This window comes from Chaetomium globosum, genomic scaffold (genome assembly GCF_000143365.1).
Source record: "Chaetomium globosum CBS 148.51 scaffold_3 genomic scaffold, whole genome shotgun sequence".
Taxonomy (NCBI): domain Eukaryota; kingdom Fungi; phylum Ascomycota; class Sordariomycetes; order Sordariales; family Chaetomiaceae; genus Chaetomium; species Chaetomium globosum.
Window position 1 is genome coordinate 3,642,327 of NT_165978.1, and position 23,244 is coordinate 3,665,570.

A 23,244-nucleotide genomic window follows, 5' to 3' on the forward strand; every position below is an offset into this window, starting at 1 on the left:
TTACGGTGCTACGGCATCTAATTGAAGCGAAGCGCTTTCCTGATGAATTTTTGAGATATACAATGTATATTGAGAAAATGAAGAAGGAACACTTCGTTTCATTTACGAGGTAAAACCTCCAGAGTTCTTAGGGGAGCGATTGGATGCCACCGTCTTGACTGCTTAATCGTGTATAATCTTGCATTTGGCTTGCATTGGTGGCTGTATCGTTGTGGGACTGTAGCTTGATGATATAAGTATCGTGGGATTGAAGTGGAGGTAGTTGGTATTAGGATATAATTGAAATGGATATTGTGACGAACCTACCTCAGGACCCTGTCCTGTTAGGGTTCAGCGTCGGTTGAAGGTAATCTCTCAAGGGTGCTTAGGTTCGGTGCAGCCAAAGGGTGCACAACAAAGACTTGTCTCAACAGTAGGCTCTCGAGCTTGTAGCGAACTGTAGTTGTGATTGCTAACTTGAGAACTCCCAGAGCTCTCCAGAACGAGTGACTATATACCACCTGGATCATCCACCTCGTCGTGATCCCTCTGTCTTGGGATCACGTTTCCCGTAATGATCTCTTCCTGGTGGGATCGTTAGGCTCACGGTGAGCTTGATGATCCCGTCTGCTTGGGATCACTCCGCCAAGAGTGATTCCCTTCTGGTTGGTTCCTTAACGACTGGCTGGGGATGCGGCCATAACCGTGACATAGCGTAGTTGGTTATCGGCCCTAGGCGATGGCTGGTCGTTGTATTATAGCGGTGTAGCGAGGGCGGGTCGTCGGCTTTGTTGTTAGGATATTCGATATAGTAGTAGTAGTAGTAGAAGTATCGCCCAAGGGGACAAAAAAAGTAGGGGGTCTGGGGGGCGTAGCCCACCGGGAAACGTTTGTGGTGGACGGTCAGTATCGCCAAGCTTCGCTTTACACTTACTGGGGTAGGCCGTGGGCGGGGGTGGCACAGTCAGTCCGTTTTAGGATTTCTCCTGGACAACATCCCCGGCCAGAACGACACGTTTCCAACACAACACCACAACACTGACGAAAAACACGGGTCCACTCAAGAACCACAAGCAGGCAGCAAATAAACGCTGCCCGATCGATCGGGGCTAGACGTCGAAATAGGCTTTCTAGTCCCCGGCCCGGCGGGTTGCAATCTCGGCCAAGTCCCGGTGCAGTTGCATGCGGGTCCGGCCGTCGCAATATATGAAGCCCCCCCGCATGACAATGTGCCCTTTGCAGGTGCCTTCGAGATATGGCCGTCGGGTTATAATCCTGCAGATAGGCTGTGGGTTATCAGCGCAATATCCCAAAGAAGGAGGCAGGCAGTAGATCGGCATAATAAGTAGTAACGGGTGAATGGCCTGGACGTTTCTCGAGCTTAGGTACCTCCCGTCCACACTTCATCGTATCACGGCAGAGCGCTGCGGGCGTCTGCCAACCAAACTCAAGTGATTTTGTCTTTCCGTAGTTTTGGCATTTCCCAAAAGCTTGGAGTCCTCCATAACTAAACCAAACAAGACGGTTTGAGGGAAGTCGACGGCCAAAAACAAGAAGTTCATATGGTTACCAAGTTTGGGGCACCCCCGGGCATCAAAAAAATGGGCATAATTTTGAGAGTCTGGCTAGAGGGGAGGAAAACAACCGCAGTAGACAATTAAGCATCTGCGATGTGGGATGTAGCATCAGAACTTCTGATTCAGGAGAGACAAGACGGTCGACGGGAAGGAAGCAAGGCCATTGTGGGGACGTGTTAGAGTTCATGCTTTGGGCAGGTACTGATACTTCTACGGGTCCGTGCACGAACTCCTTCCGTGTGAGCGCCAACTCGAGGGGGCCCCGGGCGATTTTAAGACTGAAGTCAAGAAACAACTTGTGAACGACTTCAAGTCTGTTTACAGCCTGGGAATCAGTGGTAATTTGGTCGGATTTCGCAAGGAATCGTGCCGGCATTTGCCGTACCCGAGAGTATTATCATGCAAAGTCAAATCTTGCTCACATGCAACACCGCTGGCCTGCCCGTTCATCCCGCGCCGCATTGAGCAAGTTTCGTCGCATTCTGAGCCAAGAGGAGCGGCGACACACCAGGAACCTTGCGGGCACCGGCCGATCGCATTGCCGTGGATACAATAAGGAGATCCCATATTTTATTCGAGTACCTCGCTCAACTCTGTTCTCGATGATTTTTGCCAAAGTCCAATTCCAGCCTTCGTTTTATTTCATCCCACCCATCTCACCATCTCATCTCTCTCCGGTTTGAAGCGACGAACACCCACCGAAGCGCATTGTGACCAGATTGCCTTCGTGCCTCGAGCAAAAAAGGCCTCATCAACCCCACGCAGCGGCTAAACGGTTGCCGACCGAAGGAATTACGAAGAGATCTTGCACAAACACATACATCCTCGTCGTCCCACAAGAGCAACTCGAGAATTGGTGCGGGGTGTTGTCGTTAGCCGCACCCGCACAAACACATAGGCCACCAGGCACCCACCAGTCAGAACCTCACAGGAACAATAATCACCAACCCGCAACCCTCAACCCGATATGCAACCCCACCTCATACCCCGACAACACTCCGGCCACGACACCATGGACATGGGCCACGACAGCAGTAGCAGCAGCAGCAGCAGCGGGCACAGCTCCGGGCACACGAGCGTGTTCCAAACCTCGATGGCGACGGCGCTCTTCTCCACCGCCTGGACGCCCAGCAGCACGGGCGCGTACGCGGGGACGTGCATCTTCCTGATCGTGCTGGCCGTCATCTTCCGCGGCCTGCTGGCGCTCAAGTCGTGGCAGGAGCGCCGCTGGCTGGACGCCGAGCTTGCGCGTCGTTATGTCGTGGTCCAGGGAAAGGCGCCGCTGGCCGATGCCCTCGCGCGCGACCCGGCCGCCAAGAATGCCAGCTTGGTGCTGAGCGAGAATGGCGTCGAGGAGAATGTCGTCGTCGTGGGGAATCGGGGGGCCGCCGCGGCGCATGTCAGGCCGTGGAGGTTGAGTGTTGATCCCCTGCGCGCGGCGGTTGATACGGTGGTGGCGGGGGTTGGGTATCTGCTGTGAGTTTTCTTTTTTCTTTTTTCTTTCTTGCTCCTTGCGTCCGAGTTGTTGATGGGAGGGGTTGTGGCTAATCACCCGGTGCTTGCAGCATGTTGGCGGTCATGTCCATGAATGTTGGCTACTTCCTCTCTGTCCTCGGCGGGACATTCCTCGGGAGCCTCCTCGTAGGGAGGTTTATCTCGGTTGGGGAACATTGAGCCCGCAGACTGGAGGCATCGAAGGCAGTATCACGCCCTGTTTTGGGAGTTTGAATCGTTGACGAGCAAGGAGTTACGGTAACGGATCGGGAGGCTTTGTGTGTTTTGACCCAAGTTTAAGGGCCGGATTTTTCGCTCGATGCATTTCTATCTCATCCTCAATCCTCAGACCGTGGCCATCTGAGCGTGTTTGTCGTGGAATCATTTTGAGCAGCAAACGCGACTCTTCCTTATGTTAGTGTCGAGATGCTAAAAGGTACCGCTACCTCCGGGAGCTGGGAACGAACTAGCGCAGAAACTTGCTCAAACCCACGCACCCCAACCCGCGTTTGAGCCGTGGTGGAGTTTCCCCCACACTCGGCCTTTGCCAAGCTAACCGAACCGCCGCCATTTCCGGATCCGGTCTTGGGTCCCCGCGGTTCCTGAGTTTGACCGGGTCCGGTTCCGAACCCTGAAGTTTTACCGCTAACGGAATCCTGGCGAGGGTAGCGGATGTACGTTAAGATTCTCACGTGGATCATTCGGACGGTATGGCGTAGCTCCGGTAGGCACTTGGTTGAGTCTATCACCGCAATCGAACTCGTTCAGCTCAGCTGTCTCGGCTTGGAAGGCCTCCCTTCCTGTCGGGCATTGCAATGTGTGAAGGCTAGTAAATTCATCTCAGTTTTTGCTATGTACTTCCCGATATTGTGTCTAACATCCTCTGGATTCGAAATGATGCTCATCAAGCCCAAGCCCAGGGGCGCATGGACTCTTTGAACGGACAGGCACCACTCAAAATCGCCTCTGTATGCGGGCAAAAGACGTTCCATCAGTCAACATAATCACGTTCTTTTATGCATTTTGCTGCAAGTCTCCGAGACTGAGTCACAAATTACTGTAGCCCTAAGGGTCCTTACACCTTTGATCTGTGCGTTTCCCTGCATAGATACGGCGTTGTGGTTGCATTGGCCTAGGACATTGCAAACACTCAAACGCAGGAATCGCCGGCGCCGCTTGCCGAAATCCATCCAATACATGATCGAGTAGGAATCTGGTGAAATCTTGAGCCCTGCAACTGGTTTGCCTCTCAGCTGTGCGTATGGACATGTCTCAGAACCACTCTTTCACCACCAAATCGGCAAAACACATGTGTCCAAGACCGACGGGAAGAAAAAAACGGCCACCCGCCCGGGTACACAACATTCAGCTCCCGGATAGCTAGCCGACGGGATGTCTCAGCTCTCAGGAATATAGTGGACTATCCGAATTGGCACTGCATATTGGAGTCACCCTCGGTGACCGCCGCCGGCGTCCCGGTTCTCGAAGTAGTCAGAGTTGCATGTCTCCAGCGGCCCCTGAGCGGTTGCTACGTTCAATAATGTTCCTGTCTTAAATCCCAATTTCCATCCATCCAATCTAATGCCCCTACTGGCATTGACGAAGAAGTCGCTCGCTGAATCACCAGCGTTTGGTGCTTCCAAACCGTGATAGCTAGGCCTTGATGGACAAATGGCGAGTGCTATATCGCACGTCATTAAGACAAGTTCTCCCGACAGCCCGGAAGCCAGTCGATTCACCCTTATATATTGAAAACCTCAATCAGTCCTATCTTTGTTCCCACCTCCAGGCTAAATCATCAACACCCTGCACGTTGGTGCCCGAACCAGTTCGTACGCAATACACACGGCCCCCCGTCGTGTTCCCACACCCTAAGAATAGCCACACCGACAATACATCCTGCATCGCAGTTTATGTACGAACTAGTAGATCCTGCTCATCATAGGAAGCAGGCAGGTACATACCTACATGCAGCACGCCGATGTGGGCTTTCTTCCCAGTGCTGTTGGCCCGACCCCCCAACACGCCTTCAAACAGCAACGCCAGCAGCCCGCCAACCTCCATGAAATACACAAGAAGCGCAACCCATGCATAATCATAGAATAGTTCAGATTCCCTCAATTATCTTGTCTTTCAACCGGACAGGAAGTGAAAAGAAAGATGGCACGTCCAACATCTTCCCAAACCGGAAGGACACCTCCCAATCAGGAAATACCTCCATCTGTGTAAGTGTGTGTAAGTGAGCGACTTTCCGGGACCCGGGACCCAGGACCCCACGATGGAAGATGGCGTCACCAACGCGCGCCGATTTTCCTGGATTGACCCGATTTGTGGCGTGGCCGACGCATGGCCTGCCAGCATAGCACATGGCGAAAGCGTGGTATTAATTCAAAGCCGCAGTGGATAAGTCGGGTCTGTCCAGACCGCCACCGCTGGTTGACCGGGTTGCTTATTCGGCGGCTTGGGATATAGGTGTTGATCATTTGCACGATGAGGTCAAGGCCAATGTATAGTAGATTACAGAATGCATGCATGATATGGAGAGCCAGTTTGTTCTATTTTGTTTTATTTTATTTTTTTATTATTATTATTTGTGTGAGACTGAGCTATCATTAGGTTGGCAACGCGCAGTTCGTCATTTGGCAACCTGTGATGCGGGAACAATAGATGCGTTTAAAGTTTCAATATTATTCATTCGACCAGTTTCTTGGACCCCGTTAAATTCGTGGTAGGAATTCATCGTTGTCATGGACCTCGTCTCGCTACACAAGTCGAAAACACAACAGCCCACCGAACGGACCACCCAGACACAGGCACCCTTTGAAAGTGCAGAGAAAAGCCGACGCCGTCATGTGCAATCTAGCTCCCCCAAGCGAGTGCCAACGAGTTACTTTCCTTGGTCTCTAGCCTCCAGAACCAAGCGCCCACTTCATTCTTTCCCGCAAGAAGCATGTGCGACTGGCTCGCCGTGGTGCGTTGTAGCGACATGTGCACGAATATCAACTCGCGATCGGGGAGATGGCGGATATGCCGTGCCACTAATCGAAGTGAAAGCCGAGGAAACCGTCCGAGAAATCGTAGCAGATGGAATGAGCAGCATACATCCCCAAAGAAACGCCGGGCCTTACAGGCCTCGATAGTGCGAGGCCGTTCCAAAGTTGTCGATCGAAAAATGACGATTCACGAATGCATTAAGGTAGTGGGTATTTTGGCGCACGAGTTGAAAGTCATGATAGAAGTCGACGCGGTGATGCTTAGGATTGGTGACCAGCATGCTGCTGGAGGCTGGATGGCGGCATGTACTGGCTTCCCCGTTGCTGTTGCACATAACCGTACGCGAGCGCTTGTTGGGGGTCCATTCCGACGTTGGGCATGTATCCGGGAGGCATGTGGCCCTGAGGCATTCCGGGCCGGCTCTGCTGAGGCGGCAGGTGGGCGCTCGTGGGCTCTTCGGGGGAGTCGACGGCATTACCGTCGTCTACGCCCGTTGTCCCCAGCAGGGGGCTCGGGGGCGTTGAGGCAAGCCTGGAAATCATGTCAGTCAGGCGCCATAGATGCGGGGGGCCACGGGAAGCCCGTGTCCTTGTGGGTCAAGACCTACCTGGATCAAGTTCTTGCCCTCCGCCTTGGTGACAAGAGGTTGTAGCTTTGGGGTGGTGAAGGTGTAAACGAGACCGGTTTCGGACACCACGAGAAGGAGCACTTGGGTGCCTGTCAAAACTGACAGTTCGTAGGCCTGGCACACGAGATTTCGGTTAGCGAGTGCTTCCCAATGACGCACTGATGCGTTGGCACGAGCGCGGGCGCGGGCGCGGGTTGCTGCTCCCAAACACGCGGGTTGGCGCGGGAGCTTCGGGGGATGTTAATTACGAACCTTCTTCATGATGCCAGCCTTGCGTTTGGAGAAGGTGATGTGGCGGCGCGACTTGTCACCAATGAACTTGATCTCGATCTTGCGGCGCTCGCGACCGCCCTTCTCGTCGTCATCATCGTCGTCGTCGGCCGTGCTAGGGCGGGCGCGCTTGATACCGCGGGTCTCGCCGACATTGTTGTTGCCGTTGCCGACGGTATGCGCGTCCTCAAGTTCGGTGGGCGACGTTTGGTCGTGTTGATCAGTGATGTCGGCCATTTTGCCGTTCGGGTATCACGAAAGACGAAAAAGGCAAAATGGTGGAGATGCTGTTTTGAGCGTTGTGCCGATGGCCTAGACTTGATCTGGCGTTGAGCGGAGAGGTCGCCTTTTGTCGCAGAAACCTGGTTGGGCGTTGCCTGGATTGAGTTTGGTGTGTCCGCCGAGGCAGGGCGAGGAATTCACGTTTAATTTTTATTTGCTGGGGCGGGCCAGGTCTCGCGTGTGTGGCATGCAACACCGGTTTTACTGTGTGGTGCTGACAAAAGTGCCAGTTGCCGACAGTGCAACGCGAGTTTTCCTCTGGTGGGAAGATTGTGGTGCAGTCCAGAAATCGAGACGGTGATCGTCTGATACGTTTTCGGATGGCAGATTCCCTGTCAGGAACGAGCAGAGACGTCAAAAATCAGATCTTGGCCGACACCTGGACCGAATGGGTTTGGCGACTGCAGAATGATTGAAAAGAGGATAGCGAGGTGGTGGCACGCAGTCTGCGGGCCGCGACCAGGCAGTTAAAGAAACGAAGGCGGGGAGTGGCGCCCCCCAGTGACTGTACGGTGCGAGAAGGGAAGGGGGGTTGGTGGCATGTGGGGCTAAAGTGGGGAAAGAAACGCGCTAGACACTGGCGTCCTGCACGATGCTGCAAAGCTGATTTTGAGACGAGACTACTGTTCTGAGGAGAGAACAAGGAGAAATGATTCCGAGCGGTATGTTGTGGTACGTGACAGGGAGAGGGTCTGAAAAGCTCTCATAATGAGTTATCGTTTGTTTTGCGGATGTCTGCTCTCAAAGAGCCGTGTTGGAGCAAGAGCAACCGCGAAAGGAAGGAAGGTGAGCTCGGTCTGTGGCCAGCATCGCGGTATTCCTTCCCTTGTTTGCAGGCCTTTGGCTCCCAGTGCGAACGGCATCTCGCTAGCTGGCACAGTTCAGATTAGCAAATGGGATACTGTGCTGAGAAGCCCAGAGCGGCACCGGAGATTGGCGGGAAGGATCGAGGTGTGGCCAGTGCAAACAACCTTGCGTTCAAGGGAGAGGAAGGTGTGGGGGAACGGCAAACTGGCACCTGGGAAACCGCGTTGGCTTCCCCGGGTTTGCATTTCCACTTGCGTTCCATTTTTGGACGAGACGGCGGGCACGGACAGAGGGGAGAAGGGAAGTAGCAAAAGCTTTGGCCAACGTGGACACGAAGGGGAGGCGGACAGGCCGAGGCATCGCCAGAACCTTTATTGCGCGTAATGCTTCCGGCAGGGCACCTGCGTCTGACAGAGACAGCGACCCCGAATGGCTGCGCAAAAGTGTGCATCGGGGCCTCTAGTTCGCCGGAGGAGGTCATGGGTGTGGGGACCCAGCCCGCTGTCTCGCGGGTTGCTGGGCCTGGAGGCTGCAGGGCAATATCTCGCCAGCACGTCTTCACGACAGGGTCATCTCATGCCCATCTGCGCCGCGAGCCTTCCGGGTTGCAGGCAACGACACAAGGATGCTAGACGGGCGGGAGCCACCTGTGGGCGCAGTGTCCAATGACGCGCCGCGGCTTCCCTCAACCTCATCAGAGAATGCAGGCGTGGAAGGGACGCACGGAGAACTATCGAATTCGAAGCCTTCTTTCCCCACCACCTTCCCACCACCTTTGAGCAGTGGATGGAAGTCTGGTTTCGCCAGCTGGCGAATGCCGACATCAACCTCACAATGGCAGTGGGCCTCCTCGTTTTTGAGTTGCAACGCCCCCTGCTGCGACCTGCTTACCGCTCAGTGGTCGATCAACAAATTGTGTCCAGCTCCTCGGATCGATAATAAGATGAGATTATGCCCGAGTATCTGGACTGAACCGGCTGAAAGTGAGTGAGGAGAGCCCCAAATATCTACCTATCTGTTCTCCCGGTGTTCTTTCACATGTAACTAGGTACCTAGAGGACGGCACGACAAGAGAAGCAGCCCCGTGCGGTGCAGCTGGTGAGCGAGGCCGGTGAACCCCCAATGCAGCCACGACAGTCGCGAAAGTCCAGAACGCCAAAAACGCGATTGATCCGGGTCCCCCGGGACTGGCGTTGCTGTGCCGCAGTCTACCCTGGGCTGACTGGCATCGCAGAGCGCTGGCTTGCATCTCGAGCAAGGGTAAAAAAGCGGGGTTGGCCGATAGTTAGCGTGTGATTGCGCACAGTCAGGATTTGCCAACATGTGTCCTGCGCGTGAAAGGGGCGCTGATTGAGAAAGCCTGATGGGGGCTGCCATGGACTCGCTGAAAGGCAGATTGTCGAAGGGTGGCTGAAATCTGCCGTAGGTCCTTTTCAGGTCTCCGGCATGGCATGCCTTTGCTGTCTCGCCGGTATGGGGGAAGTCCAAGGCTGGGAGGCGCTGGCATTTCAATTGGACACGCAACTTGGCGGGCAAGGCAACGCTAGCCAGAAGGAGGGTTGATGGCCATATCACGGACACATCGACGTTCTGTTTGTGACGGAACTTGAGACAAAACAAAAAGGCTTGTCGTTAGTTCCCTTTCGACGCTTTTTGCTCTGGGGATGCCCCCATGGGCCGGCCGGGCTTGGTCGAAAATGAACAAGCGGGCTTCGGCACAGGAAAACTTCTCCTTACGGAAGCAAGCCGCGTGCTGATTCGCCGGTCTGATCAGTTGCCAGAACACGAAATCTGACCTGACGTGATTGGGCGAGGGCAATCCTGCACAAGCTCCCGCCAGATCTGCATGTCAAGCGTGGCAAGGACTCGTCGGTTGCTGTCGAGGACTCGGATGCTGAACCGATACGAATACTTTTCTTTTTTACACTGCTTGAAGCTTCAACCGCAGGAGGCCTACAAGACGAGTGAAGCCTCTTTATACTGGATTGCAGTACGGGCAGGAACGTGTCGCTGTACAACCCACACCCTGGGAAAGAAAAAATTGGAAACTTCAGACCGTGCCGAGCACTCGCTCCACACTAGGTTTTGGTGTTGCCACGAGTTTCGTTAGCTACTTGCACGAATCTTACCTTCAATCAAGGTTGTTGCCTCTACACAGTAGATTACGCACTCCATTCTCACCGGGGAGTTAGACTCGATATCCTCCAACTTTTGCTTTTGAAGTTTGATATCTTGATGGCTTGCATGTAGCAGCTGGGATTGTTGTGTCAGAAGTCCCGTCGGGGGTATCCCTCGAGCGCATCCCGGGTTCCATCCAGGCCGTGGAACAGGGTTCAACTCAGAGTTCGACTCCCCTGGAGCAAGGTCCACAGCCCGGCGAAGCTCTTCGTTGCCCCAGTTCAACAAACCGAACACCCAAACACCTTCCATGCCGAAGAGGTGGCTGTCTGGAGATTTAAAGGATCTGGATGACGGCTTCGTACACAGTAAGCTCTGTGGGCAAGTTGACATCCTTGATGATTGCTGGCTCCCTAACCGCCCAAGCAGAAAGCGGCTATTTTATTGAAGCAGTTCCCCTCCCGACAGGCCGCTCGGCAGGCCTTTGCTGGCGCCAGTGTAACGGCGGGCTTTGGGGTGGGCGCCTACAGGCCCGTGCGGGGCCACCCCCTCGCCCCATTGAGACCAGCCCATTGTCGCCAAACCCCGGTCTCCCGACGCCATCTGAAACGGTTCCCGTCAGGGAGCGTAAAATCGAACGCAGGACAACCTCTGCCACAGGCTGAAGCAGATGGTTGACTCGCTCAGTGGAGTACAATCGCCTGCTTCTTTTCGCCTTGTCCAATCTCTTACTGGTCGCTTTGGTCTTGGTATCAAAGCAAATTCTGGCAATTGTGGCTCGCCCTTCTTCAAGCCAAGCCCTGGCGAAGGTCGGCCCCGTTCATCGTCCCATCCACCCCAGCAGTGCTTCGGTCGTGTCTCTGCTTTGCTCTCCCGTTTTCTCTCTCCTTTGCTGGTTTTGAGATGGGGTATCCTATCTAATATTGGTAACTTTGGTTTGAGGCGAGAACCTCGTTTCTTTCTTTTTGGTGGTTTGAGTTTTATCGTTCTCTTCTCTTCGGCTTCTGTCCCTCTTCGCTTCTGCCCTGTCAGGTCAGACCCGTGATCCCACCAGGACTCATTCGTCGAGTTCGGTGCTCGAATGTCTTGGTGACAGCCCAGCGCCGTCTTTTTATTCTTCATTTCTTCGAGACACCTTCTTTTAATCCATCTTTCTTTCTTTCCGCCGGTACCGGGATTGGCCGGTCGATTCTCGCCCGTTCCACTTCCTTGCGAGCAGGAAGAAATCTATCGACGCTGGTCGTCAATCCGTTGCGAGTTGTAGAAGTGGATATATCGAAGAGATAGGCCACGGTTACGTCACCCGAAGACTTGTTCGACTTAGTTGGTCAGGATGGCGAACCAAGATTCAGATCGCCTTACTTGGTCCGCCGATGGCCTCTTTTTTGCTCATGGGCGTATTTCATCCCTCGGCTTCTCCGTCATTGTCAACAACATCAAGGATGAGGTACCAGAAAACGGGAGACAAGCGGCAAGGAACCTCTTGTACCAGGAGTTTCCGCTGACAGGTTGGTGGTTGCCGCATCAGTTCGCGGATGGGAACCTTTGGCTAACTAGCATACAGCCGGTATTGTCAACGCCATCTTCGTTTTCATCACCTTCTTCGTCACGCTTCCCGGCCTCGCCACGTCCTCTCGCAAATGGCTCAAGCTCGCGAGCTACATGGCGGTGGTCTGCCTGATATTCAGCATGATTCTCGGCCTGTACCTATGGATCCAGACCCTCAAGCTGAGGGAGGACTTCGCCCCTCGTTTCACCGCCCAACCCAACGACATCAAGAGCCTCATGCAGGTCGAGGTTAGTATCTCAATCACCACAAATCCCCTCTTCCAAAGCCGGGCCCCGGCCCCTTCCCGAATAACCCCCCACTAACACTCCGCTTACAGTTCAACTGCTGCGGCTATTTCAACAGCAGCAGCCCGGCCTTCGTGACGGACGCGACGTGCGCGAGCAAGGCCGCCGCGGCCGTCATGCGCGGGTGCGCGACCCCGATCTCGGGCTTCGCCAACGTCTTCATTGACAACATCTTCACGGCGCTCTTCGGCATCGTCGGCTTCGACGTCATGTTTATTATGGCCACCGCCTGCCTGCTCAAGGATCGCAAGGAGCGCGAGCGGTTCCAGCATATTGATGAGAAGAATGGGTTTGGGAGGATCTAAAAGGGGGGTTGGGTTGGGTTGTGTGTGGTGCTAAGGGGTTAGTGGAGGAGGAAAAGGGGGAAGTTGCTAGTTAGCTCTTCGACAAGCGCTATAACGTCCATGCGTTGGTTGAGCTACACGGGACGGGGAGACGGAATAATGAGCGTGGCACGGCCCCTCTTGCATTACCTTCAGACTTGTTGGCTGCATTTTCCCTAATATAGAGGGTTTATCTTCTCTCCCGCGTGTCAAGTGCGGTAAAGGTAGCCCAGCTTAGGATGACCTCGAACCAGAATTCAGCGAGCCAATTGACACGAATCGCCATCCCAGAGGGATGTTGTTGTGTTTGAACCTCATGATGGGGAAGTAACGTTTACAGGTGTCAGGCTGTTAGAAGCGCACACCTGATCCTGCGCTGCGAGAGTACCTCCATGGTCTGAATGGTATATTGTATATAATCCTGCTTCAATGCATACAACGCCACGCCAATGCAGATCCAAGTTGGACACCAGTTGAACAAAAGAGCAAAAACAGACTTGATTTAAACTGGGGAATCATCCCGTTTCGTCCTCCCCGGCCCCGGCCCCTGATCTGGCCTCGAGTCAAATACCGGTGGCGGCGGCCTCTCCTCTGAGGAAGGGCCTGCCAGCCCGGCCTCCAAATCCTCCCTGCAGGAGGGAGCTGCTGTCCAACTTGCAGAACTCGCCCTCGGAGAGCCCGTCAGTCCCATTGGCCTAGGCTTATTCCCCCACCATTTCAAGCCAAATACATTTCTCGCCAGACCTTGAAAGCCACCTGACGACTTTCTGGCCGTGGTTTTCCTAGCTGTGAAACCTGGGAAACCAGTTGATTTACGCCGCTTCTTGAGATTTACCCTCTGTGACGGCATAAGTGGTTGGCTTTCTTCGGTGCCTTCGCCCTCCGTTGTCACTCGTCTTGTTGTGAACGAGAGTGAATGTCGATGACCGGGTAGAGTGGTCGATCGACGCCTGCTGAACGCGGGGGACGTCGGTTCCGGAGTGCTACGGTCCTCGAGCTCATCCCATATCTCGGCTTGTTCCGCCCAACGGGACGAGGCTGCCCTTGTAGCGCGGGTCATCGAGCTTTGTCTTTGGGGCTCGGCAGCGGCTGGGGCCATGGAAACATCGGGAGATTGAGGTACCGCAAACGTTTGATAGTTGGATTGTGTTGATGATGCGCCCCCAGTTTCATCGAGGAGCGCAGAGCGCAACGAAACCTCTTCGCCATCTTCTTCGCCGTCCGTATCCTCGATGAGTCCGAGACCGGGTGCCAAGGTTGACTGCCCAACGCCCGGAGTGTGCTGCTCATCACTGAGACGCCATGACAGCGCAAGCACACCTGTAAGAAGGATGACGGTCCCGAGAGTGATGAGGCATGCGCGTAAGGGGTTGATGAGGTCGGTCTGGCGGAAGTAGATGAGCCCGTCGAGGATCGCGATGATGTTGTAAATGCAGAATATTAGCGGATATAGAACGGATGTCGAGACTAGCTTGAGGCCTCGGTGAAGATAATAGAGTTGAGTCAGCGCGAGAGTAATGAGCGCGATAACCAGCATCCACGACTGCCAGTGGATGAACTGGTTGTCGCCATCGGCGATCGTCCTGACGATCAGCTCAACGGCTGACTTGGCCACGAGAAGAGAGTGCGCAGATAAGGTGCCGCTTATGCACCCGTATGAGAAGCCTCGCGCGAGGCGGAATCGGGGGTCTTGCATCAGCGTCGTGAAGTGGCTCACGAGCTCGGTGGCGACTGCGAGGCCGACGACGAAGACCGCCTGGAAGGACATCCAGAGCACGAACGGTCGTCTCCCCAAGAGGTCCAACAGCTCACTCAGCTTGTGCGCCGGTGACGGGATCGCGCCGAAGATAGCGATTAAGACGGCTCCGCCGCAAACAAGCAATGTCCCCCACAGTGACCACCTTGTGAACGGTTCTCCGAGTATGAGGGTGGCGCAAATCGAGTTGAAGACTAGGCCCGAGGCCTGAAGTGTCGACAGAACCGGCAACGGGAGCGTAGATATTTGAACCGAACTTCCGACTACGTTGGATATGATGAACATGCCCATTCCCACCTGCCACCTCCTCCTCCGGTATGGCGGCCGTCTCACATCGTAGGGTGCCTTTTCGTCTTCGAGGATATGCGACTTTCGTTGAAGTGTGAGACCTAGGCTCTGAACGCTCGTGGACAAAAGACCGACTATAATTCCGAGCTACGTGTCCGCCCTCGTATTAGCAACAGTGACTAGGTGTGTCAAAGTAAAGGCGGACCAGCTTACAGCAATGCTCCCGCCAGGAGAGATGCCGCCTATGAGCCCCATTGCGGTGGCGGCAAGAGGCTACAGGCGGTGCACTATTGGAATCGCATGGAATAAACGATCTGAAGATGCGCCGGTTCGTTTGGAAAGTTGGAGGAGGATGTAGGGTTTGTTGGTGAGATTCTTCTGGTTTGGCCCCAGAAGCTGCCCGGTCGTGGTTGGCCGCAGGTTGGATCACAGGCCGGATGGTGGACCGCCGGGTTCTGATCAGATTATAGTCTTCGTTCGTACAGCGGTATAGAGAAATCTTCAAACAATGACGCCACCCTTCGGCAAATGGATGTGGGCTGCGTGAGCGTGGTGGACAGGCGGGTGGGTGTTCGTCACGACCACGGGGGTTGCGGCCAGCGATCATGCGGCGCAACCGCCCGTCGTGGGGAAGCGGCCCTGAGGCGGCCGGGTGCGGCACAAGTGTGAGACAGTGGGCCGCAGGGCCTCTTCAATTGTCGTCGCAAGTGGTCAGAGGATAACCGCCAAATAAGGATGCATTTGCGCTCTGAGGACGAAATGGTGGGAAAAAGACGACGACGAAATACAGGCGAAACGTTGGGTCCTCTTAGAGGTCCTGACCCCTGGCACGACGACGAACCTGTGACGCCAGCTCAGATGGTGAGTGGCGCTGCACGCCAATGCACTGTGCGTCTGGGCTGGCTTTGTTGGGGCGATGGAACGAAGCAACCACATCCATCCATCCAGTAATTAAGCCACGGCCCGGGTCCTGCGACTGTGGCTGGTCTACGTTGTTTCACAGGCCAACCTCTCGTTATCTTATCGCGCGGGACTCGGCAAGGTGGGGTGCCGCTGTGGCTGGTGATTTCCAAGTTGGCCGTCAGCCCGCGCCTTTGCCAAGCCGCTGTAGCAGGTCATCCATGTCTCAAGCAGCAGCTGCGTCAACGGCGCTGTTGGTTGGCACCCTCAGACACACCACACTGCAACACCAAGACCACGAGGTTTACGCAGTCCACCCAGTCCGACAACCCTCTCGTGTAAACTCGTACCCAATATCCTGACAAAAACGACATTTTGCTTGATCACCGTCTTCAGGCTTGCTTGCTTGCTTCTCCCCCCTTCCTCCTCGAACTTGCCGGACCCGCACCCTTCCCAGTCCGCCCAACAACCACCCCGTCAAGATGTCGCAAATCCACTCGTTGTCCGACGACCAGGTACGCGATATAACCAATCTCAAGCTCTGCGCGAGGCGCTGCTTGGGTTATCCTCAACCGAACATCACCCACGTTCAGCGCCCACGTTCCCCTCCACCCCCTCATGACGACCCCCACACCACCACCTACGAACCACTTCTAACCAAGCCATGATTCCACTAGGTCGGACAAGAGCTGCGTAAGATGACGGCGTTCATCAAGCAAGAGGCGACAGAGAAGGCGCGCGAGATCGAGATCAAGGCGGACGAGGAGTTCGCGATCGAGAAGTCGAAGCTGGTGCGGCAGGAGACGGACGCCATCGACACGGCGTACCAGAAGAAGTTCAAACAGGCGACTATGTCGCAGCAGACGACGCGGTCGACCGTGGCGAACAAGACGCGCCTTCGCGTGCTGGGCGCGCGCCAGGCCCTGCTTGACGACATCTTCTCCGCCGCCGCCGACCAGCTCGGCGACGCCGCCAAGGACCCAGCCCGCTACGAGGAGGTCCTCAAGGGCTTGGTTCTGGAGGGGTTCTACGCCATGGGCGAGCCGGAGCTGCAGATCCGCGCGCGCAAGGCCGACTACGAGATCGTGCGCAAGGCCATCGACGCCGCCGCCGCCGAGTACAAGGAGAAGGTCGGCAGTGACGTCAAGGCAACGATTGACGAGGAGAACAACGTGCCGGATGGGAGGTAAGACTTTGCTGACCAACCAACCAGCTGGCTCCCTGATATACTGCGGATTGGAGTACTAATATCATCCGTCTGATCTAGCACTGGCGGTGTGGTCATTGTTGGCGGGAACGGCAAGATCGATCTTAACAACACATTCGAGGCGAGGTTGGACTTGCTTCGGGAGAGCGCCCTGCCAGCTATGCGCGAGGCTCTGTTTGGCAAGAACCCTAACCGCAAGTTCTACGACTAAGGCTCGTTACTCAGTTATTGGCGTTGTTTGCATTCCACGGCATAGATCGTCAGGGGATATTTGGGATTCACGCAGGACAGCCTGTTTGGGAATGTGCTTTACATCATTAATCCGAAGCGGAGCCGAGCCGAGCCAAGCGCCAACGGGGGTATCTCTAGGGTTTGTATGATAGGTCGAGGACAGGGGATGGTTTGGGTTGAGATGGAGAATTCAGAATAACGTGCACCAAGGCTGTTGCTTCCAAGTGTCGCCTGTGTTCTTTCTAAGGAGTCCTCGGGGATGCCTTTGTTTTCAAGAACCTCTTCATGAACTGCTGTTGCTTGGGGCGCTCGAGGTCGTCCTCGGTTGGATTGAGTCCAAAGATGTCCTCCTTGGGACGGGGCCGTGTTCGCACGACGTGTTGTAACTTGCGCTCGAAGTCTCTCAGGTGTACGCGGACTTCTAGCCTCGACATGTAGGCAGCTCCCTGCTCGTGGATACTAGACCACAGTAATTTGATCTTACGTGCCAGCTCGTCGACTTCGGCATTGTACTGTTTGACAGCCTCCGGGCTTATGTTTTCGGCTGGCGGTGATCCGTCGCCAACCGCAACGCTCAGCATCTCAGATAGTGCTAGTAGCTCCACATAATCCGTGTTAGTGCGGTCCACGATGAATTCATCGGCCTGTTCGAGACGATCGATGATGGACTGGATGCTGAAGGTGTCTTCTGGCGGAGAAAAAGCTCGGCGTGGGTCGTCGAAGACAAACACGAGTGCCAGGCGTCGGCGCAGCTCGACCAGTTTCGCATGAAGCGGCGGAATAGAAGAAACGGCATTCCAGCGGAGGGTAGCATCTTGGGTATGTGAGTAGAGCGACTCGCTCACGTTTCCGCACTAAGAGGGGCGAAATATGCAGGAGTCAGACAGCGAAAGGTGTGCGGGTTAGAGAGGGTTCCTCACGAAGTTATTCCAGACTCTCCACGGGACCGCCAACGCAGTTTGTAACAACGCATCTTGGTACTCTGTCGCGACCGCTTCATCCTCACGTATGATGTTGTCGATGCCGAGTCGGAGGAGGATGGACATGGTCCGTGTTAATGTTTGAGTCGTTGAACCGTGAGCAGTCCCCGCCAAGATGCGAAGCACAGCCCGAAGGCGGGTTCGGCAATCCTCTGGATAGGGAGCGCCGTTTTCCGAGTCTCCGCTTGGTTGAGACGTCGTCGCAAGAGCTCGCTCTGAAGCTCCAAGGTCTTGAAATAGCCCGACGATTTTATCGTCTAGTAGCAGTCGCCTGATCTGGTCCGAACAAATGCCAAGGAGCCGAATATACTCGCCTTGGAGCTTCCTCGACTTTGTGAATCCCGCCTCATCTAACACCCACAGGAAGATCCGGTCAGGCAAGTTCTGCATCCGGCATTGGACATTGTAAGGCAGCCCGTCTTCGAAGATCTCGGACCTATGCTTTTCCGGACCGAGGAAGGCCCAAACTCCGGTGGCATCGGCCTTGGGAAAGGGGTGCCGTACTTGAATCGCCGTGCTGTTAGATTGATTCTGGCGATCGAAAAAATACCACTCCTTCCGGCTGACCGTTGCCTCGGTTCGTTTCACCGCTTGCATCAGTCTCCCTCGATTCCCCTCGTCCTGGCTATCCTCGGGATCAGATAACACGTCCAGCATTGTGTCACGAAGACTGGTGTGCTCCTCGTTTGCCGCCACACGGTCGCGTGCTGTTGGGGATCCCTGGGCAATGAGGGCCGCGGTACGCTGCTCACCCTCTTCGACGGCTTCATCCGCCTCGGCATGCTTGAGTAGTGCCTTGATATCAAACTTGTGAGGTTTGGTGTTGATGGTCAAGGGCGAAGAGTGGAACTCCAGCACTCTCCGCTTCGCCTTGGGCGTTGCATAGATATTAGACTCGTTTCCCGCTGCTTGAACGGGGACCGGAACGCGTGGCAGATTTGAGAACAGCTCCGGAAAGTCGTCATCGGAACCAAAGTCGTCATCATCCTCATCGTCTGAGCCTTTGATCACCGCGTTGCGGTCCCGGAAAGTTGATGCATCGACTGGTGGGGACGAGGGGAAGTGAGCGGATGGTACTGGCGATGGTGATAGCGGGGGAGGGGTTGTCGACGCTTCCGCTCTTAACGCCGCTTTGGGTTGTGGGCTTTGCGGCGATTTTGAGACTGGCTTGAAAAAGCTCGTTATACGGCCGGGCCTCGCCATTTCAGAAAAAAGCCGGCATCTTCAGTCTTCGTCTCTTTTGTGGTTGGTAGATTGTCTCGTGTGAGTCGTGTCCCAAGTTGCGTTCTTGGCGATTCGACGCGTCGACGCTCGCAACTTCCATTGCTCCAAAAGGTATGGGTTATAGATGATTGGGTCGGGACGATTACAGTAATTTACAGCGGGTCGGGATGCGTGGATCAGGGAAATTTGAAACAGGTGCACGGAGCATTGTTAGTCGCCCTCTGGCCAAAAAAAAAAAAAAAAAAAAAAAAAAAAACTCTGCGCGACGCACCGAGCTGCGCCATGATGTTCTTGAGTTTAGATATAATGTCCTTCATATTCTCGTTCACCTGCTCGGATGGGCGCTGTGCCCGGATGCATGTAGCCCGGGCCAAATCTGTCACTACATAGCTCCGATGCCATGTTAGAATCCCCAACCGCGCTGAGCTCTGCGCACAGTTTACCTTGGCTATGCTGTTGTAGAACCTCCCCCTAGCCATCATGTCATCCATGTTCTCCACGGACTCCTCTAGTTAAGCTCGTCGTCACATGCTTGCTGCATAAGCGCCAGCATAACCCCCATTTGGCGCGACTTACACCTAGAGTGCACGCACAATTGTGGAACCATGGTACCATCCCCAAGAATACCCAGCGGTGAAGAGAGCTTGTTCGATATGTTTCTTCCAGGCACTGCTGGATGTGAACACCTCATCCGAGGTGCAATCTGGCCCCGAGCATTTGCGGTGTTCATTTGAATGCTCCCTGGTCGGAAAACTCTTCTTGCACCTGGCTCCCCACAAGGGAACACCGAGGGCACCTAGCGTGGGTATGCCGCGGCATGTCTTCAGTTGAGAACCGATTGAATTGCAATCATGGAAGTGATTGATGCCTGCCCGAGCTGGGGGTAAGGATTGTCCGGCGGCGCCGGGATAAAAAGAGTCTGAATTTTACTCATCACCATGGTGGTGTACTGGATTGTTTATGAAAAAGGCAAAACTAAAGGGTAATATAGCGGGAGCAAGCAGGTGTAAATGAGGTAAATTCATGGGAGGAAGGTAAAATGTTCGAAGGGAAGGAAGTGCCATGTATATTGGATAGGTACGTTGAACGGGAAGGAAGGTTCGATATAAAGACATCTACTTAAGGTTAGGGTTACACGGGTACGTACAATTATGCGAGCCCTCCATCTTGGGTTCTTGAAGTCATGAGCAACAAAACCCCCAACCGAGTTCTCAGAAAGGAGAGACTCATGATGACTTACATTGTATATCTAAGTCTTGGGTGGTTAACAGAACAGACGGACAGCAAGCCTTAGGGTAGATAACATGCCTTGGGATGGACAGTAGCTCTGATTTAGGGGGATGGTAATGTAAGCCCGAACCAAACCCCAACATTAAAAAAACAACAACAAACAGTCATGCCGGGCCAAGCAGTAGACCTAGTGTCGGCTAAGGTAGCCTCGCCGTCGAGCGCAGCGGCCGGCTGTGGTGGAACTAAAAGAAGCTTCCGGTTCTTCCAGCGGCACGGAAACGAATTCGAACACGGAGCACACATCAGACAAGGATTTTATTGATCAAGATTCTGATAACGGGTGGTCGGTGGAGTGCCAGCTAGAGGAGGAGGAAGTGGAGGCGGCGGAAGAGCGCCCCGAAGATACAGCGGAGTCGGAGGGCGGGGATGATGAGGATTCGGAAATCCTCTATATTGGGGATGAGGAGACTTGGGCATTTTACGGAAGACGATGCATCTCCCCGGTGCATTCTTTTTTTTTTGGCAGACCTTTGTTCCGTGCGGAGCCGAGTTCACGAAGGAGGCCGAAGGGGTTGCGTCGCCCTCCAGCTAGGTACCTACCTACCTAGGTACCTTAGGTACCCGGCTTGTCATCGGCCCTCTTTCAAACTCCGACTTTCGTACGGAGTTGCCGACGAGGTACGCGTCCACTGCGCAGGACTGACCCACTACGCGATATACGGAGAGGTCTTGTATCTGCGGTAGACGGTACAGCCGGGAATCGGAACCAGGGCTGAACTGAGGCTCGCAAATAATCAAACGAGATGCTGTAGCAATGTTGAGTCCCGTTCCCCCTGCCGTGGCGCTAAGGAAGAGGATCACTAACCCCGAGGTTGGTTAGGTAGTTAAAAAGGCGTAGGCTTTCGATGCGATCATCCATCTTGATGTCCCCGCTATACGTGCAATGATCGCTGTCTATACATGTAGCGAGTGCTGGTGTGGTTCTGGCTGTCGTTGACATATGTAGCCTACCTGAGTCTTGAATGAGGTCGAGGAATCAGACAAACCTCGACGCCACCACGATCTTTTCTTCGGGTACCTCTTCGCGGATGCGAAGCAAGAGCACAATGATAGAGCGATGCGAGGGACAGCAGGGTATCCAGAGACATACCCTTCGCCCGCTCTTTCCACGTGCTCCTTTCGGCGAATGACATAGGATGGTAGACCAAATTAGGTATCTATTCGAAAGCCCAGTGTCTACTTTTTAATTTGGTTTCTTTTATTTGATTTATTTTGGTTTTTTTTTTATCCCTTTTCCTTTCTAGTTTTCTTCACTCTCTTCTCTCTTTTCCTCTCCTTTTAATTACTTATTTAATTACTTATTTCTTCTTTCTGTACTCTTCTTTCACTTTTTTCTCCTTTCTCAATTTCTTTTACTTCTTTCTCTCTTTTCTTGATTTCCTGCTCCCTTTCTAGTTGGAGGTAATGGAGAATTGCCTCCAGTTGACTTACGCGTAGTATTTCGGCGACTTCGGACGCTGCTTCTTTGTCGATCTCGTGCGGCTTGGTGAAGAGCAGGTCGACGACATTTCTTCCTTCTTGGTTACTGCTTTTTCCGAGAGCACAATCAATGAAGCTGAGAGCCTGGAGAAGATGTGTTCGGTCCTTTGTATCGTGGTATGCCGCGATGGCCTTCAAAATTGATGTCTTCCTTTCGCTGGAGACTTGCGTTTCACAGAGCCCCTGCCTTGTTTGGCCGATCAGACGCTTTGTGGACGTCGAGGAATATGTGTGTCTGAATGTATTTCTCGTAGAATTCTGTGATGTTCTGCTCCCACTGTGCCAGCCTTTCCTGATGCTGGGTCGCTGGCGGACTAGAGTATCCGTCCACTCGGGGTAGTACCCCAGTCGCGTATACATATGATTTGGATGGGAGTTGTAATACCCCGCAGAGACCTTCCTTCTTGTCAACAAGGACAAACAGGTTTGCCCAGCCGCCCCCTAGCTTTCGAACAAAGATTCGTGTGTGCTCCTGGTCAGGAACGATGTGGTGGGCCATGGGGCTGAAGTCATTAACACTGGCGCCTCAGCGGCAAGATGCAGGCGTCTTAAATTCTGGTTATATCTTTGAGTCCTGGCGTATCCGCGGGAAGAATCTCGCCCAAGACGACCACGAAATCATCATATGCTCCATGTGTATTCTGCTCTTGCAGTTCGAAATGATGCTCTGCCCCAGAGCGGTCTGAGTCCATCAACTACAACGTCTCATTCGCCGCTTGGTTGTCTTTCCGCTTATTGTCGGATCGGATGGGGATGACCAACTGCCTCGTCCGGTTTACCTTTGCGAGCTGGTACTCGAGAAGGCGTTGATTGAACGCCTGGTTGAACGCCTGGCGATGGCCCCATCCCCCGTGGCAGTGGCCATGATGGATGATGACCACGGTTATTTAGAAGGTGATAGGTTGTTGGGGAAATTCTGGATATGAGTGGTGTGATGAGCGAAAGATACCTACCTAGATATGAGTTGGTGGGAGCTCTCGGGATTAGCTGAAACCCGTCCACTGGATTTCGTCCACTGGATTTGTAGAGGCACAGATCTCGATGTCTTAACTAAAGCCTTGATTGGATGAACCACGGGGCGCAGCCGTTAAGTTCCCTCGGACCCCTTCCAGTTTACGACGAGGTAGCAAAGCAGGATGTTTCACTTGCCCGCTGACAGCGAAGGCACCGCCGCAAATCTGCGGCAACGTCCACCAGTACGAAGTGAGGCTTCCAATCCGCGGTGCCACGGGTTGAGGCGGAGTTTGTCGTGCAGGCAATCAGGTACTTTTATCTCGCTTTCGTCGGGTACCTAATTAATGAGAACAGACGGGAAAGTCCAACGCGCACGGGGGCCCTCATGCCATCCTCAGCACAACGTACTTCCCTTCTTTAGTTAGAGCCGAGAATGGTTTGTCGGGCGTCCAAGTATGGGAGTCGCGGATGCGAATACCTTGATTATCGGCCTTCGATCGGAGTCGGTGAACGGGGTCAATTCTCAACGGAGGGAAACAGGGCCGCAATCCCACCATGGGCCGGCCACCGGGGTCCAGCTAAAACCCGAAGATCGCTGGTAACCCCGGC

At 54.2% G+C, this 23,244-nt stretch overlaps 8 protein-coding genes across 8 annotated transcripts; 3 read left to right on the forward strand and 5 right to left on the reverse strand.

The window, feature by feature from the left end:
• Positions 1 to 2,568: 2,568 nt before the first annotated feature.
• On the forward strand, positions 2,569 to 3,036 carry CHGG_06469 (uncharacterized protein; the record flags this gene model as incomplete). The annotated part of the gene is made up of 1 exon (XM_001222563.1): positions 2,569 to 3,036. One exon carries the CDS (start codon positions 2,569 to 2,571, stop codon positions 3,034 to 3,036), a length of 468 nt encoding a protein of 155 aa, XP_001222564.1.
• A 2,873-nt stretch (positions 3,037 to 5,909) lies between these two features.
• CHGG_06470 (uncharacterized protein) lies at positions 5,910 to 7,179 on the reverse strand (the record flags this gene model as incomplete). The annotated part of the gene is made up of 4 exons (XM_001222564.1): positions 5,910 to 6,088; positions 6,533 to 6,575; positions 6,652 to 6,786; positions 6,925 to 7,179. 4 exons carry the CDS (start codon positions 7,177 to 7,179, stop codon positions 5,910 to 5,912), a joined length of 612 nt encoding a protein of 203 aa, XP_001222565.1.
• Positions 7,180 to 8,110: 931 nt separating this feature from the next.
• On the reverse strand, positions 8,111 to 8,512 carry CHGG_06471 (uncharacterized protein; the record flags this gene model as incomplete). Its single annotated transcript, XM_001222565.1, has 1 exon — positions 8,111 to 8,512. One exon carries the CDS (start codon positions 8,510 to 8,512, stop codon positions 8,111 to 8,113), a length of 402 nt encoding a protein of 133 aa, XP_001222566.1.
• A 2,970-nt stretch (positions 8,513 to 11,482) lies between these two features.
• Positions 11,483 to 12,308, forward strand: CHGG_06472 (uncharacterized protein; the record flags this gene model as incomplete). Its single annotated transcript, XM_001222566.1, has 3 exons — positions 11,483 to 11,657; positions 11,714 to 11,946; positions 12,036 to 12,308. 3 exons carry the CDS (start codon positions 11,483 to 11,485, stop codon positions 12,306 to 12,308), a joined length of 681 nt encoding a protein of 226 aa, XP_001222567.1.
• Positions 12,309 to 12,828: 520 nt separating this feature from the next.
• On the reverse strand, positions 12,829 to 14,625 carry CHGG_06473 (uncharacterized protein; the record flags this gene model as incomplete). Its single annotated transcript, XM_001222567.1, has 2 exons — positions 12,829 to 14,517; positions 14,584 to 14,625. 2 exons carry the CDS (start codon positions 14,623 to 14,625, stop codon positions 12,829 to 12,831), a joined length of 1,731 nt encoding a protein of 576 aa, XP_001222568.1.
• Positions 14,626 to 15,752: 1,127 nt separating this feature from the next.
• On the forward strand, positions 15,753 to 16,688 carry CHGG_06474 (uncharacterized protein; the record flags this gene model as incomplete). The annotated part of the gene is made up of 3 exons (XM_001222568.1): positions 15,753 to 15,785; positions 15,948 to 16,456; positions 16,538 to 16,688. The coding sequence occupies 3 exons, from the start codon at positions 15,753 to 15,755 to the stop codon at positions 16,686 to 16,688; spliced, it is 693 nt and encodes a 230-aa protein (XP_001222569.1).
• Positions 16,689 to 16,950: 262 nt separating this feature from the next.
• On the reverse strand, positions 16,951 to 18,891 carry CHGG_06475 (uncharacterized protein; the record flags this gene model as incomplete). Its single annotated transcript, XM_001222569.1, has 2 exons — positions 16,951 to 17,562; positions 17,629 to 18,891. 2 exons carry the CDS (start codon positions 18,889 to 18,891, stop codon positions 16,951 to 16,953), a joined length of 1,875 nt encoding a protein of 624 aa, XP_001222570.1.
• A 1,851-nt stretch (positions 18,892 to 20,742) lies between these two features.
• Positions 20,743 to 22,546, reverse strand: CHGG_06476 (uncharacterized protein; the record flags this gene model as incomplete). The annotated part of the gene is made up of 4 exons (XM_001222570.1): positions 20,743 to 21,002; positions 21,293 to 21,359; positions 21,634 to 21,838; positions 22,461 to 22,546. 4 exons carry the CDS (start codon positions 22,544 to 22,546, stop codon positions 20,743 to 20,745), a joined length of 618 nt encoding a protein of 205 aa, XP_001222571.1.
• Positions 22,547 to 23,244: the final 698 nt, after the last annotated feature.